The 20,489-nt window shown below is 62.5% G+C and overlaps 2 protein-coding genes across 2 annotated transcripts in view; both read right to left on the minus strand.

Moving 5' to 3' along the window:
* Positions 1-845: 845 nt before the first annotated feature.
* Positions 846-5,684, minus strand: ISYNA1 (inositol-3-phosphate synthase 1). Its single transcript, XM_054175428.1, has 13 exons — positions 5,606-5,684; positions 4,835-5,126; positions 4,526-4,662; positions 3,790-3,914; positions 3,540-3,701; positions 3,231-3,360; positions 2,961-3,154; positions 2,729-2,878; positions 2,427-2,642; positions 2,175-2,339; positions 1,985-2,098; positions 1,702-1,919; positions 846-1,100 (listed from the first exon to the last, which is right to left on the minus strand). The coding sequence occupies exons 1-13, from the start codon at positions 5,682-5,684 to the stop codon at positions 884-886; spliced, it is 2,199 nt and encodes a 732-aa protein (XP_054031403.1). The 3' UTR covers positions 846-883.
* A 6,568-nt stretch (positions 5,685-12,252) lies between these two features.
* The window catches only part of ELL (elongation factor for RNA polymerase II), a 45,365-nt gene continuing 37,128 nt past the window's right edge, over positions 12,253-20,489 (minus strand). Inside the window, exons 8-12 of the mRNA XM_054175159.1 lie at positions 18,900-19,395; positions 16,427-16,493; positions 14,709-14,880; positions 13,807-13,851; positions 12,253-12,962 (exon numbers count right to left, since the gene is read on the minus strand). Of these exons, the coding sequence (XP_054031134.1) occupies positions 12,858-12,962; positions 13,807-13,851; positions 14,709-14,880; positions 16,427-16,493; positions 18,900-19,395 (885 nt within the window). The 3' untranslated portion in view covers positions 12,253-12,857. The remainder of the gene's footprint in view (positions 12,963-13,806; positions 13,852-14,708; positions 14,881-16,426; positions 16,494-18,899; positions 19,396-20,489) is intronic.

Below are 20,489 nucleotides of genomic sequence, written 5' to 3' on the forward strand. Positions count from 1 at the left end.
CCAAGCCATCCCCCCCCCGCATGGAGCACTCGCCCCCCCCCTGCCCCCCAAGTGCTCTATAGGGCAGGCCCCAGTGCAGAGAGCAGCCCCCCCCAGCCCCGGGGGGGGTCCCTGGCCCCCAGCCCCGTCTGTGTGCTCAGCCAGCACTGTGATCCCCACTTCCAGCCCACCCCCCCCGAGTGCCAGACCGGGGCCCCCCCTGCCCCCCCAGGGACCACTCTGTAAAATTTTAATATGAAGGAATTTTTTGTGGGGTTTTTTTTGCCTCTTTTATAACAGAAAGGACCTCAGACCCCCCCCGCCCCCCCCCCCGCCCCAGGGCCCCTCCCTCTGTACAGCCCCACACCGGGAGAGGACCCCCTTGTGCCCCCCACCCTCATAGGGGTAGTGCCCACCCTAGGCATAGTCGTTCTGTGTAGGGACCCCCCCCCCCCCCCCCCATTTCTACTCCTCAGAGCCTTTGGAGCTTATCAAAATAAATTGGGGGGGGGGCACCCCTGGAAAAAAAAAGCCCCCAAAACAACAACAAAAAACCTTCCTCCCCCCCCCAATAAATGTAATTTGATTTTTTTTTCAGGTGCCAGCCTCTGGCTCTCACTTTGCCCAGGGCTGGGGGGCACAGGAGCAAGGGGGGGCACGGGGGGGGTGGGCAGGAAGCAGGTGAGCCGGGGGGGGGTCACACTGTGCTCCAGGTTTATTGGCAGGTACAAAGCTTCACAGTTTGGGTTGGCATCGGAGCTGGGCAGCACCGAGCGCTCGGGGAGGGGCACACAGGGCATGGGCACCTCCCCTCTCCCCACCAGACCCCAAACCCACCCTCACCCCCCCCCCCAAACCTTCCCCCCCCCCAGAAAGCTGCTATGAGACACCATGGCCTCGGCCCTTAGTCAGCCCCATCCACATGCAGGGGGGTGCGGGGGGCCCCCGGCCTGGGGGTGCCAGGACAGGGGTGCCCGTTGAGCTGGGTGGGCATCGAGGTCTTCTTGGGGGTGAGGGGGCAGGTGCCCCCCCCCGGGCAGGAGCGCTTGGGGCTGGGGCTCGGCCGCTGCATCTTGTGCTCCAGCAGCATGTGGTGCTGGGGGGGCAGCCCCAGGCAGGCCCTGAGGGAACACAAAGGGGGGGCTCAGAGGTGGGCACCCCCGAACTGGGGAAGGCAGCTACAGGGTGGCACAAGCCAGCTGTGCCGGGGATGCACTGGGGTGGGCAGGCTGGGCACTGTGACCCAGCATGCTGGGCACCAGGACCCATAGGTGCCAGGCACAGCCCTAGGCAGCCGGTACTGAATCCCCACTGGTGTAGGACCCTTTGGGCATTAGGTGCCAGGGTCTGTGGGTGTTGGGCACCCTGGGCGTTTGCTCCTGCTCCCATTGTGCACCCCAGACTCTGGGAGCTGGGGACCCCATCCACACCGAGGCCTGCCAGCGCTGGGCACCCTGGGCACCAAGACCGCCCCCTTTGGGTATCGTGCACCACTGGGCACTGGGACCCACTGCTGGCACCAGCACCTTGGGCACCCCAGGCTTTGGGCAGCAGGATGGGATTTGGGTGCTGGAAAGCCTTAGGCACTGGCACCCACTGGTGTTGGCACCTTGGGCGTCGAGCCCTGCGACATCTCTGCAAGCCTCGGATGCCACCACGGGCGCTGGGGAGGGTGGGGGAGGGCAGCCGCGAGCCAGGGGACTGCCCCTCCCCCCAGGGTACCTGAGGATGTTCTCAATGCAGCTGCGCTGGCGGAAGAGGGCATTGACCACGGGGGTGCCCTCGGGCACCAGCGGCGCCTTGCAGAGGAAGGCGACGATGGAGAGGACGCTGTGGAAGCCTTGGAAGTCGGCGTCGGCCTCGGTGCGGAAGGCGATGCGCTGGCACAGCTCGGTCAGGATGGCCAAGTCCAGGATGATTGGGCTGGCCAGCAGCGAGTCCTGTGGGCACACAGCGTCAGCCGGGCGCGCGGCGCCGGGCACCCCCCGGCACGAGCGCGCCGCACCTCGCAGGTGTTGTGGATGACGATGGTGTTGGTGCCGCCCATCATGATCTCCGAGGTGTACTCGTCCAGCGCCCGCTTGCTGTCGCCCACGTAGGGCACGTACTTGATCACCACCTGCAGGGCCACGTCCCCGTCACCACCTGGGCACCCCCCTGGCGCCGCGGGGGTGCCCCCCCGGCCCCCAACTCACGCAGTGGTCGGGCTTGTCCTGGGGGCCGTAGAGGATGGGGTTGGCCTGCACGGTGTCGTCCACCACGTTGCTCTTGGACACCTCCTTGGAGCGGAACTGCTGCGGGGCTGAGAGGTTCTTCCCATCGTTGTTCCCCAGGTGGTTGTAGCTCACAATGGACTTGGTCTGGACAGGAGGTGCCAGCAGGTCACCCCCACCCCCCACCCCCTTCACTGGCAGGGTGCCCCCCTGGGTCACTTTGTCCCCACATACCTTGAGCCCAGCTCCCACCAAGAAGTCCACCAGCACCGACTTGAGCTTGGTCTGCCCGGACTTGAAGTCATCTCCGCAGATGAAGACTTGGCGCTGGGTGGCCAACTCCACGGCCCCTGGCACGAAGGTGTTCTGGGGGGAGCCATTGATGTAGGCACAGCCCTCCAGGATGCTGGCCACAGCGAACAGTGTGGATGGGGACACCTCCAGGCCTCGCTGCAGGGAGAGGAGGGGTTGGGCTCAGTGGTGCTGAGGTGGCATTGCCACTCCCCCCCCCCCGGCCACCTGCCCTGTGCCCTGACCTCGATGGCCTGCAGCAGGTTGGCTGCGGTGTCGTTGAGCCCTGGCACCACGTCGCAGAAGCGCTCGGTGTTGGCTGTCCAGAGCACAATGACTTTGTCCACCCCACTGCTCTCCTTGAAGTCCCGAATGTCCCTGCGGATCTGCTCCACCTGGGGCACCACCGGGGAGGAGGGGTCAGCGCGGCGGCATCCCCCTGTCCCCTCCCTGTGCGCGGCCCCTCCCCGCCAGGACCTGCTCAGCCATGGACCCGTGGAGGACGTTGTCCGCCCGCTCCTCCTGGTTGGCGGCGATGAACTCGGGGATGTAGATGGAGGGCCGAGGCTTCAGCTTCTCCATGTGGGGCCAGAGCTGCTCCTGCAGCTGCCAGTCCAGCACCTCCGCCCGGCGCATGGCCTCCGCCAGGTTCAGCGAGGAGATGTCCCAGCCTGGGGGACGGGAGGTGTCCTAACTGCTCGGGGTGCCCCACGCCCCGCCGCGGGGGCCCTCCCGTGCCCCACCTACCATCAAAGACGATGTCGTTGGGGTGCACCATGGGCAGCAGGTCCCGGAAGGGCACATAAACGTCACCGGTGGGGCCGGTGCCCAGGCAGACGGTGGAGGCTTGGAGCAGGGAGCCGTAGTAGTTTGCTTTCTGGGATGGAGAGCACAGAGATGAGCCCTCAGTTTGGGGGAGGGGGTCTTCAGCACCCCCAAAACGGGGGCCAGTGGCTGCAGACCACCTCCACAGCAGCAGGGAGCAGATGGAGGTGCAGGACTCGGCTGGAGGTGCAAGGGCCGGGCTCCGTGCGGCCATGGGGACAGGACACCGACCTTGCGCCCCGTCTTGGTCATCCAGGACAGGCCCAGCTTGTTGGCCAGCACGGCGGCCGTCACCGTGGTGCCGTTATTGCCTCCCCAGCCCACCAGCATCACCCCGAGGCGGGGCACCTGCCGCGCTGTCCGGAAGGTGAAGCGAGTCGAGCATGGTCTCACCTGTGGGGCACAGACGAGGGGACGCTGGTGGCCGAGCAGGGCCAGGGCCACGCCGCGGCGGTGCCCCCGCGCTGCCCCGCGGCCGTACCCGGGTGGCGCCGTTCTCCTTGCAGACGTGCACGCTGCTGTAGGTGTACTGCGCCTCGATGAACTCCTTGCTGTAGGTCACGTCGGGGCTCTCCACAAGGAAGGGCTCTGCCATTGTTCCTGCAGCTGGAAGGGGAGGAAATGGGTGGTAGCGCCGCAGGCCTGGGACGCTGGGTTGGCCCCGGGCCCCCCGCCCTGCTGGGGTGAACTCCGACACCGCTGGCTCCGTGCCCCGCGGCCTCCCAGCGTAGCGGTGGCGGTAGTGGGGCTGCCACCGTGGCCCCTTTCCGAGCGTGCCGCAGCACCCGGGACTGAAAGTGACACTCGCCCCAACCTCAGTGAGCCCCCAACAAGGCAGAGGGTGCTGCTGGGGCAGGCAGGAGGTCTCCCTGTATCCCCTCCCTGCGGTGTCAGGGGGCACAGAAGGGCACAGGGGGTCTGAGGACAGGGCTGGTCCCGCTTCTTGAGGTGCGGAGGACACCGGGGATACAGCTGTGGCACTCCCTAGGGTGGCAGTGGTGCAGGGGACGTGGGACAGGGGCTGTCCCCGCTCCCCGGGGTACCAGGGAGTGAAAGCGACAGGGGGACAGGGGGCGTCCCTGCTCCTTGGGGCAGCAAAAGGCAGAGGGGACTTGGGGACGTGGACTGTCCCCGCTCCCGGGGTGCTGGGAACACGGGACCGAAGCACCAAAGAAACTCCTTCTAGGGCTGCCCCCACCCTCCCCGCCGACACTCACCGGCCGGGTCGGGCGCGCTGGAGCCGGTGCCAGGTATCGGTGGCGGTGCCGGTGCTGCCCCGCTGGGGATGGTGCGATCGCGGCTGCGGCCGCTCCGGCTCCCGCCGCTTAATCGGCTCCCAGGCCCCGCCCCGCCCCGCCCCGGCCCCGCCCCCGCCCCGCCCCCCGCGCCCCCCGCACGTGCCCATCCGTCCCTGGCACCGGACCCCCCCGGACCTCCCGGACTCCCCCGGTCTTCTCCACTTCCCTCCGGGCCCGGCCCCGCGGCAGGTGCGGGGCAGCCCCGGGACGCCCCCGGCAGCTTTTTACCGGGGTGGGGGCGCGGGAGGGCAGCGGCCGCTGACCCGGGAAGGGGAAGTGGCTCCGGGGACCGGGACAGGGACTGGGGGTCCCGCCGCCGCCTTCCGGCTATTGACGGCCCCGGCCGACAGCTTCCTGCGGGACCGGGGCTCCCGCGGCTTCCCACGGCACCGGCCCCCGGGGCCGCTCCCACGGTGCTGCCAGTCCCTGGCACGGGCGCCGCCACTGGCATCCTGGCACCGGCTTCCCGGCACCGCTGTCCTGCAGCCCCCGGCACTCCGCTGCCTCCAGCATGGGCACCCTGCAGCCCCCAAAATGGGCACCCCCTGGCTTTGGCACCACAGCAGCCTCCAGCCTCCAGCACTCAAATGGCATTGTCATCCTGGCACCCTGGCACCCTGCAGCCCTAAGCATGGGACCCCAAAGGTGACTCCACCAGCACCCTACAGCCCCCACACATAGGCACCCCAGAGTCCCTGGTACCAGCACCTCATCATTTTCTACCCCTCAGCGTGGGCACAACGCCTCGGAATCCTGGCACCCTGCAGTCCCTGGCATGTGCACTCCACCAGCCTTGGCAGTGGCGTTCTGTAGCCCCTCCATGTGCACCCCTGTGTCTCTGGCATCAGAACCCCAGCACACTGTAGCCCCCAGTAGGGACACCCCCTTGGTACTCTGCAGCCCCCAGCACGGGCACCCTGGGGACTCTGGCACCCCGAAGACCGTAGCAGTGGGATCCTGGAGCTCCTGGCACAGTCCCTCCCACTACAGTCCCCCCACCCGGGCAGCCGCTGGCGATGCTGGCGGGGGAGGAGGGGGCAGCCGTGCCCTGTGTGCGGCCACATCCCACATGGGCCATGGGAGCGCTGGGGGTGCCCGGGGGCTGTTCCCGAGAAAGGGCAGCGTGGCAGCGAGGGGCCGTGGTTGGCACCCCCGCTCTGCTGTGTCCCCCGGGGGCCCGGCCGCCTTTCAATGGGCAGGCCCCGCTTCAAAGGAGCCCCCGGAGCAGGAGCAACGCCTCTGCCCCTTCCCCACCCGCTCCCCGCAGACGTGGCGAGGACAGCTCTGCTCCGTGCCACCGCCACCCACCCGCCCGCTCGCCCGCGGCCTTGGCTCCGTGGGCGCAGCGCTGGCATCGCAACGCCGCCGTCGCCACCTATCCTCCTCCTGGCACCGAACGGGATGGGGACCAAGCTGGGGGGCACCTGCCAGCGGGCAGGCAGGCGGGTGGCCGCGGGGAGAGGCGGCGGTGGGCACGGCGGTGGCAAGGGGTGGGGGGCCCGCGTCCGGCCCTTTGGCCATGGAGGAACAATGATCCCTTGGTGCCGGGGCCGAGGCACAAAGCGAGCCCCGCGCTGGAATGCCGCTGCCTCAGCGAATTATTGAAACAAAAATAACATTTCTTTGTACAATGATCCTGGGGCGGGGAGGGTCCGGGCAGCGCTGCCAGGGGCTCAGGATTGGTATTTTTCCACTGCTTTTCCTTCTGCTCTTTTTTTTTTTTCCTTTTTTTTTTTTTCTTTCTCTTTTTTTTTTTTTTTTTTTTTCCTTTGCCCCCTCCCAGATCTCCACCATTGTTCCTCTCCCCCACTCCCTTCCCACTCCTCCCACGCTCGGCACCGCATGAGCAGGGCTCCCTTGTTTTCCCCGCTCGCCCATCGCGCTCATGGGCCCGGAGCCCGGGACGGGCGCCCAGTGCCTTCGCTCCCCAGCTGCCGGGGGGCTGGCGGGGGGCCAGGCTGAACTGCGGAGCCATAGCGACCAGGCCGCTCCCCCAGCAATGATGCCCACCCCCCACCTTGCCCCAGCAGATTCCGCCCCCCCCCCCCGCCCCCCCGCCTCAATCCCTGGGGATGGGTAGCGGAGCCACCGAGCCCCCAGGAGCTCCCTGCTGCGGCACAAACTCTCCTTGCGAGCAGGTTCAGGACCCGATCCTGCTGCTGCTGGTTGGGATGCTCCGTGTGCCGGGAAGAGCTTGGCTGTGGGGGACACAGGCAGGATGCCCCCGGGTACCCTTCTCCCCGAGCAGGTCAAGGTCAACCCAAGCAGCCTCAGATTTATGCGTTACAGACACAAAGCCCTGGCACTCCCTGGCCACGTTCCCCTCCCTTCGTGGTTGTTTTTTTCCCTTGGTGTAGAACAATCGGCAGGCTCCAAGTCATCCTTATCTCTGCCCGTGCTGGCTGCTCCCAGCTCCTTGTCCTCTCCTCCCTAGCCCTGTGCCAGCACCCTCTGGCTGCTGTGTGCCCAAGGATGGACCCACACGTGGGCAGGGGAGAGGATGGATGGAGGGATGGAAATGGACAGATGGGCAGCTCAGGGTGGCTGTGCTGCGTGGTGGAGGTGCAGCAGCTGCCCTGCAAGAGGGCTCAGCGCCGTCAGACCGTGTCAAGGACAAGTTATTCTAATGAGCTTCCTCCTGCAAACGAGCAGCCAGCAAAAGGTGCCCAGGAAAATCCCCACGGGTGCTCTTGCCAGGGTTCAGGCATCCCTCAGAGCTGCCCAGGGCAGCCAGGATGCAGCGTGGTCATCGCTGCCTTCCCATGACCCTCGTTTAGGGGCAGCTCCCGCCTGGGGACACTTTTCCCCGGCGTGAGCTGAATGCCCGGGGCTCTTCCTGAGCCTGCTCGGTGGGCTCGGCTGGGGGACAGCCGGACACAGCCTGGAGCTGCTGCTGCTGGTGCCGGGGTCAGGCTCCCGGCTGGGCACAGCTGAGGAGGCAGCGCTGGAGCTCGGCTCTGGCACAGAGGCCACAGCCAGTAAATTTCCACTGGGGCAGCTCCCAGTTAATGAGCTCAGTGCCTGACCCCGGCCAGAGCTGGAGCTGCTAGCGGGCGAGAGGAATTCCTCAGGAAAGCTGGGAGGGGATGGGGACCCTTCTTGCACCCCGCACAGGACCCTGCCCTTCATCAGCTGAGCAGCCCAGGGCAGCTCCAAGGCGTGAAGCTCACACAAGTGAGGGATCGAAGACGGCAAAGGGGGGTCCTGGGTGGAGCATTTTGGCTCAGAGGCAGCTTTGAAACCAAAGCCCTGGGGCTGTGGGAACCTGCGGGACGGCAGCACAGCCAGCACGGCTCAGCTCTGGCTCCCTGACCACCATCTGTGGGAGGTTCACCTCCCTGCATGGGTGCTCAAGGTGCTGCCAGCTCCAAGGTCAGGGCTGGGGAGGCAGGAAGGGGCCAAGCCCCCTGCAAGGTGTTGTCAGTGCTGACTTATTTGCATCTTCTGTTTTGCCGTCTTGGAGGCAGGGTCCAGAACCCTGCACTGAGCTGCAGGCCGGCACAGGCTGGTGGATCAAGCAAGACCCACTGGTGGGCTCAAGACCAGCGGATCTGCGCCTGTCCTCTCCTGTTATGGGGAGGGGACCCCAAAGCAGGCAGCACAGCAGCTACCAAAGGACCCCAGGAGCTGTTCAGAGGATTTTATGCTCCTGAGCAGCTGCTGGAGTGGTTTCGTTCTGCTTTGCCTGCTTCAGCAGCTGCTGGGGTGCTGCACAAGGCAGGCCCAGAGCAGGCTGCCAAGGTGGCAGCAGTCTTGCTCCAGCCCAGATGCTGCAGGGTGGGAGCTTGGACAAGCAGCACCCAGCCCAGGCTCCTTCCCACCTCACTGCTCTGGCAGCTCCTGCAGCCCACAGCCAGAGCTCACCCAGCAGGAGCCAGGTCAGCAGCCCTGTACAGGGCACAGCAGCTGGAGGGTGGCACCTGGGCCAGGCCTGGACCCTCCCCAGGGACCACCTGCTGTCAGCAAGAGCCACTAGAAGCCAGGAAGCTCCAGCACTGCACTCCCAAGGGATGTGCCAAGAACTCCAGATCCTCCCAAACTTTTTTGCTGCCACCACAGTTTCTGCGTGGGGGAACCTGCCCTGTGCTGGTGGAACCCCCCTCTAAACCTGCAGAGAGCGCTGGATGCCTCTCCAAAAGCAGCCTTGTCCCTCCCTCCCCCCCCAAGACTGAGCCTTTGTGCTGCTGGGAGCAGGAAGCCCCTCAGCTCCTGCCGCCCCAAGGCAGTGCCAATCCCCCTGGAGCAGCCAGAAGCACTCCCCCGAGACAGAGGCTGTGCCAGGGGCAGCATCTCCGGCTGAGGCTCTGCCTCATCCTCAGCCAGCCCTGGCTGGGCCACCCCAGCCACCTCTTACCCCTGGCACTCACAGCTCCGCTGCTCCAACCCCACCCAGCCCTCAGCTCCACACCCCCCACCCCCAGCAGCCTCCTTCTGCCCCCTTCCCCTTTCTGCCTTGCCCCTGGGGGTGGAGCAGCCCTGGACAGAAGGATCCTGAGCTCCAGCTCTGCTCCTTTTCCAATACAGTGAATTTATTTATATGTTGCAAAATCAGCATCCAGCTTCTTAGTGTACAAAAAAAGGACACCAGGCTCTTAAGAAAAGATTAGGAAAGCTGAAGGACTACACTGCCTTGAAATCGAAAGGTTTTGGCAAAGTGAAAAGCTCTTCTGTAAACTCCAACTCCATGGCTCAAGGTTTGGTTTTTGTTTTTCTGCTTTTGTCTCTTTTTTTTTTTTTGTTTTTTTTTCTCTTTTTTTTTTTCCTTTTTTTTTGTGTGCATTTTTGCTGACTCCACAGTACAATGTTACAAAGTAAAACACAGTATCAATAAGTTAAGATCATTACTTAATCACCTAGGACTGGTTTCTATTAACCCAAAAAGCACAAGTTTGATTTCTTTCTTGGTTTCCCCCTCCCCCCCCCCCCCCGCCCCCCCCCTGCCTGGCTGCAGAATCTCTACAAAGAAAATGGAAAAGAAAAAAACCAAACCAAACAAAAATAAAATTGGGGGGGGGGGGGAGGGGGGAGGGGGGGGAAAAAAAAACAACCAACAACAACAACAAAAAAAACCCCAACCCAACCAAAAAAACCCCAAAGGCAACAAAACTAAAGAGGAAAATGAGCCCCAGGAGAGGCAGGGTTTGACTCCAGCTCTTTAACACAGCCCAAAGGAGGAAAGGAAGAAACCAAACAAAAGCAGAAGAGAAGAGAAGGCAGCAGGGAGGTGAAGCAGAGGCTGCTGAATGCTGTTTGGGTCTCACAGTTTGGATTTTCATTAAATATCTTCAGGGTTCTGTTTTTTTCTTCTCTCTTTTATATTCAAATTCTCCAAGTTGCAGAATATACAGGAAATGTACACAATACATCTTTGTATACAACTCTGTTTGCAAAAATATCTTATAGCAGATGTAGAAAGGCTGAGATCCATCTCTGTGCCCCCCACCCCACCCCCAGCGACAGGAATCCCCCTCCAGAGCCAGGCTCAGAGCTTCCATGGAGCTTCCTCGCCCTGGAGCTGCTGCCCCTCCTGCCACCTGTGACCCAGGCCCTGGCCAGCAGCCCTGTGCCTGCCCCCAGCTGCCTCTGCAGCGACAAAGCTCACGGCAGGTCCTGGTCGCTCCAGGCAGCCCAAAGCTCCCTCCCAGCAGCTCCACCAAACCCCCCCCTGGTGCAGTGGAGCAGGAGCAAGGCACCAGCCACCACCTGAGCTCCTGCACCGAGCAGGAGGCCAAAGCTCTCTGGACAGCAGCTCCTTGCCCCTGCCCCCCTGAGCCTTCCAGCACTCCCTGCCAAGCAGCAGCACAGGAGGCAGGTGGAGAGAAACTGCTCTCTGACCTCCGGCCACCCCTCTGCAGAGGAAGAGCTGGGACTGCAGTGCTCCACAGGCCCCAGGATGCTGCCTGGGACTTCCCCAGCGAGGCTCTCACCCTGCAGAGCACTTGGCCATCGCTTCTCTTCCCCTGCTCCACTTCTGAGCAGCTTTGGGTTCTGCAGGCCAGCAGAAGGTGGCTGTGCAGTGGCAATCGGTGGCCCACAGCCAGAGGGTCACCAGGTCAGCAGTGTCCCTTTGGGCAGCTGTGGGCTGTGGTTTGAAGGGGAGGGCTCTGGGTGTAAGGCAGAGGGCAGAGACGCTGCAGGGAGACAGCAAAGCAGCGACCCAGGCTGGCTGAGCAGAGCTGCTGGGGCTGCTGCTTTGGCTCCTTTTGTTCTTGTGCAGATGGAGCCCCTTTGTGGGGAGGGGGCAGGGGAGAAAGAGCAGCACTGGTGTAGGAGCTGCTCCCCTCCTTAACTCTGCCCATGGGTGAAAAGACTTCAGAGCAACCTCCAAGGGCAGGAGATGCCAGGGGAAAGGAATCCCTGACTGCGAGATAAACGGAAGCGGGAAGGAGTCAGATCCTGGCTGGCAGGGCTGAAATGGGAGAGAGAGAATCAGCAGAGCTAAAGGACACCTTTGTGCTTCCTGGCATCTCTCACACCCTGGCCATACTCTGAAGGGTTCCCTTCGAGGCCAAAGGAAAGCAAAAACAAAACAACCAACAACAACAACAAAAAGCCCAAACCCCAAAGCCACAACAAAACCCAACCCAAAAGGCAGCACAGAGCTGGGAGATAAAGCCCAGGGTGGAAGTGACCCACATGGGAAAGCTGCACCTTGCTGCTCTCACGCTCAGCTGCCTGCTCTGGGAGTGAGGATTTGCTGCTGCTGCTGCTTTGGAAACACTGAGTGGGGAAAAAAGAGAGAAACAAAACCCAAACAAAACAAAAACCAGGAGGGGAAAAAACCACAAGGGAAAAACAAAGCAACAAAAAACCAGGAGGGAAAAATCCACAGGAGGGGAAAAAACCAAACTGAAACCAGGAGGGAAAACAGCAAGCAAGCAAAAACCCCACAGAAAACACCAAACCAGGGGGGAAAGACAAATAAACCTGGGGGGGGGAAGAGACAAACAAAGCAAGAGGAAAACAACAAAGCAACAAACCAGGAGGAGACAAAAAACCAACAGGTGAAAAAACCCAAACCACCAAAGAGAAAGGAAAAAACCCAAAGCAACAGAAAAGAGGGAAAAGAATTCCCCAAAGCTAACAGCAGAAGAAACCAACAGCAAGGGGAGGGGGAGGAGAAACCCAAGAGGACAAAACCAGGAGGGAAACAAAACCAAACCCACAGCAGGAGGGTAAAACAAAAACAACCCCCGGGGGGGGAAGGCAAGCAGCAAAAACCAGGAAGGAAAAGGTAAAAACCAAAACCAAAAGCAGGAGGGGAAAAGAAACCTTCAGCACAGGTAGGAGAAGTCTGGGTGGGCACCCAGTGAGCTGCAGCAACACTGCAGGTGTGAGACTGGCCAAGGGTCTGGGGGCACTGGGGGCTGAGAGCAGAAAGGGAGGCAGGGGTAGGGGGGAAGCTGCTTTTGTCTGCAAGCCTTTGATGCACAACCAGAGCAGGGGAGCTCCCCAGGGCCGAGGGGAACAGGAGCTGCCTTGCTAGGAAGGGATCAGAGGCCAGCCAGGGCTGCCTGCCCCCAGCCCCAGGAGGGCAGCTCCAGCAGAAGGGACCCTGCCTGCTGAAGAGGCCACTGCAGAACCTCCCCCTGCTGCTTCCAGACTCAAAAAGCAGGGAAAGAGAAAAACCTGGGGGGTCGGGGGGGGGCCTTGGGGTTAGCAAACCATGGAGGATCCAGCCCTGTACTGCACAAGGGGAGTCCCCCTCCTGGGACACAGCCAGCTCAAGAAGCACACCCTGGGGGTGGCAGCAGCAGGAGCAAGGAGCTGTGGGGAGCTGGTGGAGGATCTCTGGGCTGTGGAGCAGGCAGCTTGCATCTGAACAGTCACAGGTGCCAGGGGAGGTAACCCAGCAGCATTCCAGCTCCCACCTGAAGGACAATTTGTAACCCAGTGGCCCCAGCCACACCTCAGGCCCAGCTTGGCCTCCATGGAAACTGCTTCTCAGCCTTTGGGAGCTTTGGTCACCCCAGGCAAGGTTCCCTTCAGTGTCACAGGCTGGCTGCCAACCTGCAGGTTTGCTTTGCCTGTTACATTCCAAGATCCAGAGGCTGAGGCTGCAGAGGGTCGTGCTGGGCACTGCCACCCAGCCAGGGCAGAGCCAATGTCCTCGAGTCCTTCACCCAGGAGGATCAATTCTCATCTCTGAAGGGATCCAGGTGTACAAAAGGGAACATAACATCCAGGTGACCTTGTTTGGTTGGTGTTGGGTTGGTTTTGCTTTGCCCTCCTCAGGCTGGGGCAGTGCCAGCTAGAACTGCTGCTGGTCATACTCTGCTATCAGTTTTTTGATGTGGGCCAGTTTGTTGTGGAGGTATTCACAGCGATTCTTCTCTTGGCTGTAGTTGGGGTTAGTCTGCAAGGAGAAAGGAGAAGGCAGTGGTTCAGAACCTGCCGACACCCACACTGAACCCAGGGGAGGCTCAGAGGAGAGCACAGCAGCCCTGACCCTGCTCTGCTCAAAGGAGGCAAAGAACAACCCCCCCCTGCCACCAGCACCCGGCCCCAGGAGCCTCAGCACTGAGCACCAGCGTGGAGCAGTTGGGTCACACACAGCAGCTTCCAGCAGGCATTGCCCTCCGTCCGCCCCCCTGGGAGCCTGGCAGCTCTGGGACAAGCAGGGAGCCTCTCCAGACAGCTCCTACATCCCTCCTGGGCAGCAGGGCTCAGAGCTGGATTTGCAGATTCCAGAGGCAAAGGCACCTGTGGTGTGTGCCTGCTCCTGCCTGCCTTGGCACTGCCAGCTCCAGCAGGAGCTCCTGTAGCCAGCAGCTGCTGCTCCACACCCCCTGGTGTACAGCACTGGGCGCCCCACGCACCACAGGGCCACGCTGGGCCCCACAGGGCACTCTGCACCCAAAGGGTGCATCCTGTACCCAAAGCAGAGCCCAGGCAGGACCCTGCTGCCACTCAGCCTCTGCAGCTGAGCCCCAAGCTGTGCCCTCCCTGGTGGCTCAAAGGCAGTGGCTGAACACTTCTCCCTCGGCACAGCACCGCCACAGCTGAACGCTCCCCAGGGCCTCAGGACCAGCCCCAGCTCCCCCCAGACCCTTCCTGAGCAGGAGGGATCACGTCTGGGAGAAACTCAAGCTGAGCAGGGATCTGCTTGAACGCTCCAGAGGCTGCCTGTGCCCCTTGGCAGGGCTCCACCTCTGCAGGGCCGCTCCCGGGCAGGCTTCCTGCGGCGGCTCCGGACTCACCTTTTTGATCTTCCGGTACTCCTGCAGGATTTGATCATGGATGGTCTGCAAAAAGGAGAACAGCTTCTTACTCTCCAGAGAGCCAAAAGGCCCCTGCCCTCCTGCAGCAGGCCTTTGCCACTGGCTCAGTGTTTGCACTTCCTCCACACCTCAGCCCAGACCTGCACCCTCCCAGCTTCCCTGGGCCTCACGCTCTCCACTCTGGTGCTGAGGGCACTGGAGGGATCAGGCCCCGTGAGCACGACCTGTGCCAGGCCCCCTGGGTGCCAGGCCCCCTGGGTGCCAGGCCCCCTGGGTGCCAGGCCCCCTGGGTGCCAGGCCCCCTGGGTGCCAGGCCAGCTGCCATTTCCTCGGCAGCTCCAACAAACTTTTTTTCGGGGCAGACAACAGCACTTAGCAGCAGAGCTGCTCTGGAACAGCTCTCTGCCGATTGCCCTCAGCGAGGCCCTCTGAAGATAATGAACAGTTAAAGCTCTCAGGCTCCCCTGACAGAGCAATCGCTGCAGCATTCCTGGGATCAAAGCCCCCCAGCGGCGCTGACCCTGCGCCCGCTCCCTCCCAGCCCCGACGCACTCCCACATGTGCAGCTCCCAGCGCTCTGCCTGGGCTGCACTAATAGCTGCCAGCAGCTCTTGGCCAAGGACTCCAATTGTCCGACCGAGGCCTCCCCCTGTCAGCAAGTCCCACGATGTGTGCTGGGGAGCCCCGGAGCAGGCAGCCGGCCGCGGAGCACCGGGCAGGAGGTTCTGCCCCGGGGGGGGCAGCCCGGGGGGGGGCAGCCCGGGCCGGGGGGGGCGGGCCGGGGGGGGGCAGCCCGGGCCGGGGGGGGCAGGCAGCCCGGGCCGGGGGGGGCAGGCAGCCCGGGCCGGGGGGGGGGGCAGCCCCGGGGGGGGCAGCCGTACCTTGTACTCGTCGGAGCCCTGCAGCAGCTGGCGCAGCTGCGCGTCCAGCTGCGTGAAGCGGCGGGTGACGCGCTCGATGCGCGCGTGCAGGTCGCGGTACTCGCTGTACTCGGCGTTGAAGTCGTTCTTGTAGCTCTGCCGCTGCTCCGAGGAGGAGATGGCTGCGTACTTCCTGCGGGGAACAGGCCGGGGTCGGCGCTGGCAGCAGGGGCCCGGGGGCACAGCTGGCTCCCACGCTGCCCTATCTCTGCCAGACAGCCTGGAACGGGCAGGCACAGCGAGGCCTGGGAGCGGCCGAGGAGGACGCTGCGATACTGCTGCCCCACGGAACGTGGAGTCCTGTGCCGGTGCCAGCCCCGGGAACGGCAGGGACAGGACGCTGCCGGCGTCAGGAGGCCGCAAAGGCGCAGGGCACACCGGGAGGAGCCACCCCCAGCGCTCCAGGCACATCTCCGCCACCTCCTGAGGGTGCCCAAGGGGAGCCCGAGCCCGGCGGCTCAGCTCGCAGAGCTGACGCCCAGCAGCAGCCCTCTCCATCCCTCTTTGGCTCTTGGTTTGCCACCTCAGTGCCTGCAGCAGTGCCAGCTCCGTGTGGGCACCCAGGGAAGGGAGAACCTTCCCTCTGCCCAGCCAGCCTGCAGCAGCTGGCTCTAACCCTCCAGCCCTCAGGGGCTGAGCTCCTGCTGGGGGTCAGCACAAATCAGCACCCCCACAGGACAGGCTGCTGTGGGGTGAGGGAGTTGTCCTCACTGGTATGAGAGCTCTGTCCCTGTGCTCCAAACAGCTCTCAGGATTTAAGGAGCTGACCACCAGAGCAGGCAGATGGTAGCAGAAGGTGAGACAGAGCCCCCCAGGATCTCTCTGGAGAGGGGACAAGGAGCTGCAGTCTGTCCATAGGAGGGCTCAGCACATCTGCTGCAAAATGCCCCCCAGCCATCCACATTCCTCTGGGATGCCAAGGGGAAGCAGTGGTTTGTGTGGCCATCCAGCCCAGCAAGCCACAGCTCTGGACCCACCCCAGAGCCCTCCATACCCTCCAGCCAACTCCAGTGACTGTCCCTGCAGAGCCAAGCCTGGATGGAGATCTCCTCCTGTCCCCTCCCAGTGCCCAGGGCACAGCCAGAGCCGGCCTGATGGCACTGAGAGCCCAGGCTGACCCCCCCCAGCCCCACTGCTGCCCTGTCTCAGGGCTGTGGAACAGGTTTGGGCTCTGTGCAGAGGGAATTTTGTGCCTCAGCAGACAGGAGGTTGTTTTGATTAACCTCAGGGGGATGTGAGGTGAAACCACCTCACATCCTCACCCAGGGGTTACAGCCTCCCCAGGAGCATTTCCCTGGCTCCTGGGGGTGACCTTGGCTCTGCAGAGGGGAGGACTGAGCCAACCTCTCAGCCTCCTCCCTGGCCCTGTCCTTCAGGACACTGCAGCAGATCCCTTCCTAAGCTTCCAGCTTCAACCCTCCCCAGGCCCCTGGAGGTGTGCAATGAGTCTTGAAGCACTTGACCAGCTGGTTGTAGGAAGACAACCTTGGGCTCCAGGAGGAGGAGGGGAGCTGACCTGGTGTCAGGTTCAGCCTCAGGACCTCTCTGCCCAGCTGCACTGATTCTGCTTCTTTGTGTTTTGAACCCAGAGCTCTATCAAGCAGCAGCACAAATCCCCAGCACTGCTCCAGCCTGCAAGATGACCCCAAAGCCAGGAAGCAAGCAGGGAGCATACTCACAATAAATAATCTGGTGTTTCTGAAGCTGCTGCTGGGGCACTGGAGTTATTGCATGTTCCATTTACACCTGGAAGAAGCAAAAGCCTGGTTAGAGATGGCCTGAGAACTTCAAGGCTCTCTGCAGTTACACTGCAAACCCCACAGCCTCCAGAAGGGCTTCTGCTTGGCTTCCAGCTGGCAGAGAGAAAGATCCACAGCAAGGTGGTTGGGGCTTCAGGGCTGCTCTGGCGTTTGTCTGCCAGCAGCACAGGGCCCAGCAAGGTGCAAACCCTTCCCCCTGGCCCTGCCACTACTCCTATTGATACTCCACCCTCATGCTCCTGCTCTTGGTGCTGCAGGCTCCCAGAGGGGACAGCAAGGAGGGCTGAGGCACACAGCCTCTTCCCCACCCACCCCACAGATGAATCCAAGTCTCTCTGCTCTGTGAGGCTCAAGGACCACCAGCAGAGCGAGGCTCAGGGCTGAAGAGGAAAAGCTGCAGAGCCTCCAAGCTCACCTGCAGCACCACCACTGCCCCAGACTGGAGGGGCAGAGCACCCCAGGCACTGAAAAGCAACTCCTCATTGCAGCCTTTTTCTCTCTGACTTCCAGGAAAAGGCCTCCCCAGGCAGAATGCAGGGATGGCAGAGAGCCTGGGGTGGCTCTGACCCCCCAGGCTCAACCCCTCCTGCAGGCAGCTCTGCTTCCATCCCTCCCTGAGCGGCAGCAGGACAGAGGCAGCGCAGGGGTGAGGCAGATCCTGCGGGAGAAGGCAGCAGCAGAGGAGCTTTGCCTTGCCTGTGAGTGCCACCTACTGACAGCAGGCAGGGCCCCAAGGCCCCTCCTGAGCCCACCCTTCCCCGGCTGAAGGGGGCCTGGGGAGGGGCTCTCAGCCCCTCGGTGCAGACACAAGCAGCAGGATCAGCCCCATGCTGCCCTCGTGAAGAAAGGCACAGGAGAAGATCTATCAGCTGGCTGTGAAAGATCCAAGCAGCTGCTGACCACATCCTGTTTATGATTGCTCTGAGTCCAGCTCCAGCTCTTCCCTCACACATCAGGGGAGCAGCAGGAACCAACCCCAGCTCCCACTAATTACCAAGAGCCACTCATTAAAAGCTGTTTGGAAAACAAAGCAGAAGTGGGGAAGGATCCAGGACATCGGTGTGTCTGCAAGGAGCCCTGGCAAAAAGGTGCACCAAGAGGGAAGCTGCCTGCATGTCCAGCACCTCCTGAGGCATGGGGAGCAAAACAGCATCCACAGGCAAGAACCCTCCCAAGGCAGGGCCCAAGGAGAAGCAGCAGCTGAAGAGTTTGGCTCTGCAGCAGCACACAAGCAGCACTGAGCATCACCAGGGAGCAACCCAAGAGCCTTCTGCAGGTGCTACAAAGGCTGTGGGGCAGGTGAGAGCTGGCACCACGTTACCCTCACTGCCCTGGGAAGCTCTTCCCTTACCAGGAGTTGCACAAATGAGTTCCCACTTCAAGTTTCCCTCCTTTCTGAGCCCCAACTGGATGCTTTTCAGGCATCAGGCAGCAATGGGGCAAAGGAAAGCAGATGAGTGCAGCAGCAAACCTAACAAGGGGCTGGGATATTCCCAGGGGAATGCTCCAAGGAAGTGTCCCAAAGGCCAGGAAAGCAGCAGGCAAGGGAAGGGATGGGATGGGCCACCACAGCCTCTAGCTCCACAGAGCAGGCAAAGTGACTCAGGCACTGAGCTGCTGGACAACATCTTCATCACAGCTCCAGAGCTGAGTCATGGCTGTGTCAGCCCTCAAAGGGGGACACAAGGAGGCTCCCCCAGCCTGAAGGAGTTGGTTGTGTCCTGCTCTCAGCCTTCGTCACCAGGCTCCCCTCTGACTTCCTGATAAGCTTTGGTCACTAACTGTTGCTTATTGAGTCACCAATCAATACAAGACTCAGCACCTCCCCAGCACCCCCCAGCAGCTCTGCTTCTCCAGCTGCTCTGGGAGCCCCAGCTCCAGCCCCACATGAATGCAGCTCTGAATTCACCAGGGAGAAACAGACACAGGCTGAGGCAGCTCCAGCAGCACAGAGCTTACACAGGGAAGGCCTGGGGGGGCTGCAGGCAGATCAATACCTCCTGGGGGTGACAGGAGGATGGGGCCAGGCTTTTGTCAGTGGCAGGACAAGGGGCAAAGGGCACAAACTGGAACAGAGCAAGTTCCATCTAAACATGAGGAGGAAGTTCCTTGAGGGTGGAGCAGGCTGCCCAGAGAGGTTGTGGAGCCTCCATCTCTGGAGAGCTTCCAAACCCACCTGGCCATCGTGACCCTGGGCAAGCTGCTCTAGAGGAACCTGCTCTGGCAGTGGGGCTGGGACTGGAGGATCTCCAGAGGTCCCTTCCAACCCCCCACGTGCTGGGATTCTGTGTTCTGTTAACCCCAGGGGCTCTGCAAGTGGCCACCGCTGCTCCCCTCAGACATCAAGCAGAGAGCGCCCACAGCTGGGGCCGAGCTCTCGGCCCTCACCTACCTGTGACCTGCTCCTGGGGAACACTAACTAAGTCAGCATTTTTTATTACTTCACAGTCCTGCTTCTCCTCTTTGCACTTCTCTTCGCTCTTCTTCTCCTTCTTCTCCTTCTCTTTGTCTTTGTGCTTTTTGGACTTTTTCTTGCTTTTGAGGTACGAGCTGCAGTTGTGTTTGCTCGTCTGGGGACAGTCTGTGGGCAAGGGATGGCTCAGTCTGTCAGCAGCCTCCGGGGGCTCACAGTCTCTGCCGTTGTGAGTCAGGTCGTTGCTGACGTCTGAGAGGGGGTCATGAGGCCTCGGCAGCTCCAGCACCGGCAGGCTGGGGCCGGAGCCGACGGCCTCCGGGAGCGGCGGCGGCAGCGCCGGGGCGGCGGCGTCCTTCCCGTTGGAGGAGTTCAGCTTCCCGTTGAACGTGGGTGGAGTTCTGTGAGCCAGGTGCGAGATCCTGGGCTTTTTGTTGGCCAAGGGATCGATAAACTCCAGAGGCTGGGATCGTTTCTGGGGAGGAAAAAGGAGCAGAAAATAATCTCGGGGTCTCCGAGGGCAGTTCCGGGAGGCTACCGCTAGGTGGTGCTGCGGCACCGGAGAACCGGCGACAGCCCCGGGGCGGAGAGCCGACACCGAACCCCCCCCCGGAGAGCAGCCACCGAACCCCCCCCCCCGGAGAGCAGCCAACGAACCCCCCCCCCCCCCGGAGAGCAGCCAACGAACCCCCCACCCCCCCCCCCGGAGAGCAGCCAACGAACCCCCCCCCCCGGAGAGCAGCCACCGAACCCCCCCCCCCGGAGAGCCGCCACCGAACCCCCCCCCCCGGAGAGCAGCCACCGAACCCCCCCAGCTCACAGGCCCACCGGGTCCTCCAGAGGCTGATCCATCCTAAGCTCTCCCAGGCAAGCCCCAGCAGCTGCTCTGGAGCCATGGCTTGGTGGGAGAGCTCTGGAAGCTCAGCACCACAGGCAGGCTGGAAGGAACTTCAGGAGAAGCTTCCCCCACCCCCTGCAGCAGCCACTTGAAGCAGCTGCGGTGTGCCCACAGCTCCCAGGGAGCAGGTGAGGCTGGGGCACCCTGGAGGAGCCATCTGCCAGCCAGCAGAATGGAGTCAGAACCACTGCTGCTGGCCTCAGCTGAGCCAAGCTGCCCTTGGGCAGCCCTCGGCGCAGCGCTGGGTGCCTGCCCTGGCAGCACAGGGCTGCAGGAACTCTGAGGAAAGGTTACTGAGTGCCCAGAGGAAAACAAAGGGCAGCCCTGGCTGTTTGCTTTGGGTGTTTGGTTGTTTTCTTTGTGTCTCGGGCAGGACTGCCATGTGCTGCCCACTGGACGCTGTCCTGCTGCGGGAGGGCTGCTGGGTGCTTGGCTGCTTTGCCAGGGAGCTGCCAGTTTGCTCTTTCTCCTCAGTTCTCATTTCTTTTTGCTGACTTTGGGGGGAGTCTCAAGGACACTGTGGCAGACAACCTTCCCAGGTGCCAGGGCAATTCTGAAGAGGAGCAGGAGCTGCTCATCGGGGCAAGGGCAGCTCAACCTGCTCTGCAACCTCCCCACCTGCCCTCCCCACGTCCCTCTCCAGGGCAGGAGCAGGGCTAAGAACTGCCAAC

The sequence above is a fragment of the Dryobates pubescens genome, chromosome 31, assembly GCF_014839835.1.
Source record: "Dryobates pubescens isolate bDryPub1 chromosome 31, bDryPub1.pri, whole genome shotgun sequence".
In the NCBI taxonomy this organism is placed as follows: domain Eukaryota; kingdom Metazoa; phylum Chordata; class Aves; order Piciformes; family Picidae; genus Dryobates; species Dryobates pubescens.

Coding starts and splice junctions, on each gene's coding strand:
- ISYNA1 (XM_054175428.1), bottom strand. CDS start 5,684: ATGGCCCATGTGGGATGTGGCCGCACACAGGGCACGGCTGCCCCCTCC. Junction 2,099..2,174: donor AGGACAAGCCCGACCACTGC/GTGAGTTGGGGG, acceptor GTGGCCCTGCAG/GTGGTGATCAAGTACGTGCC. Junction 1,101..1,701: donor TGCATTGAGAACATCCTCAG/GTACCCTGGGGG, acceptor GTGTTCCCTCAG/GGCCTGCCTGGGGCTGCCCC.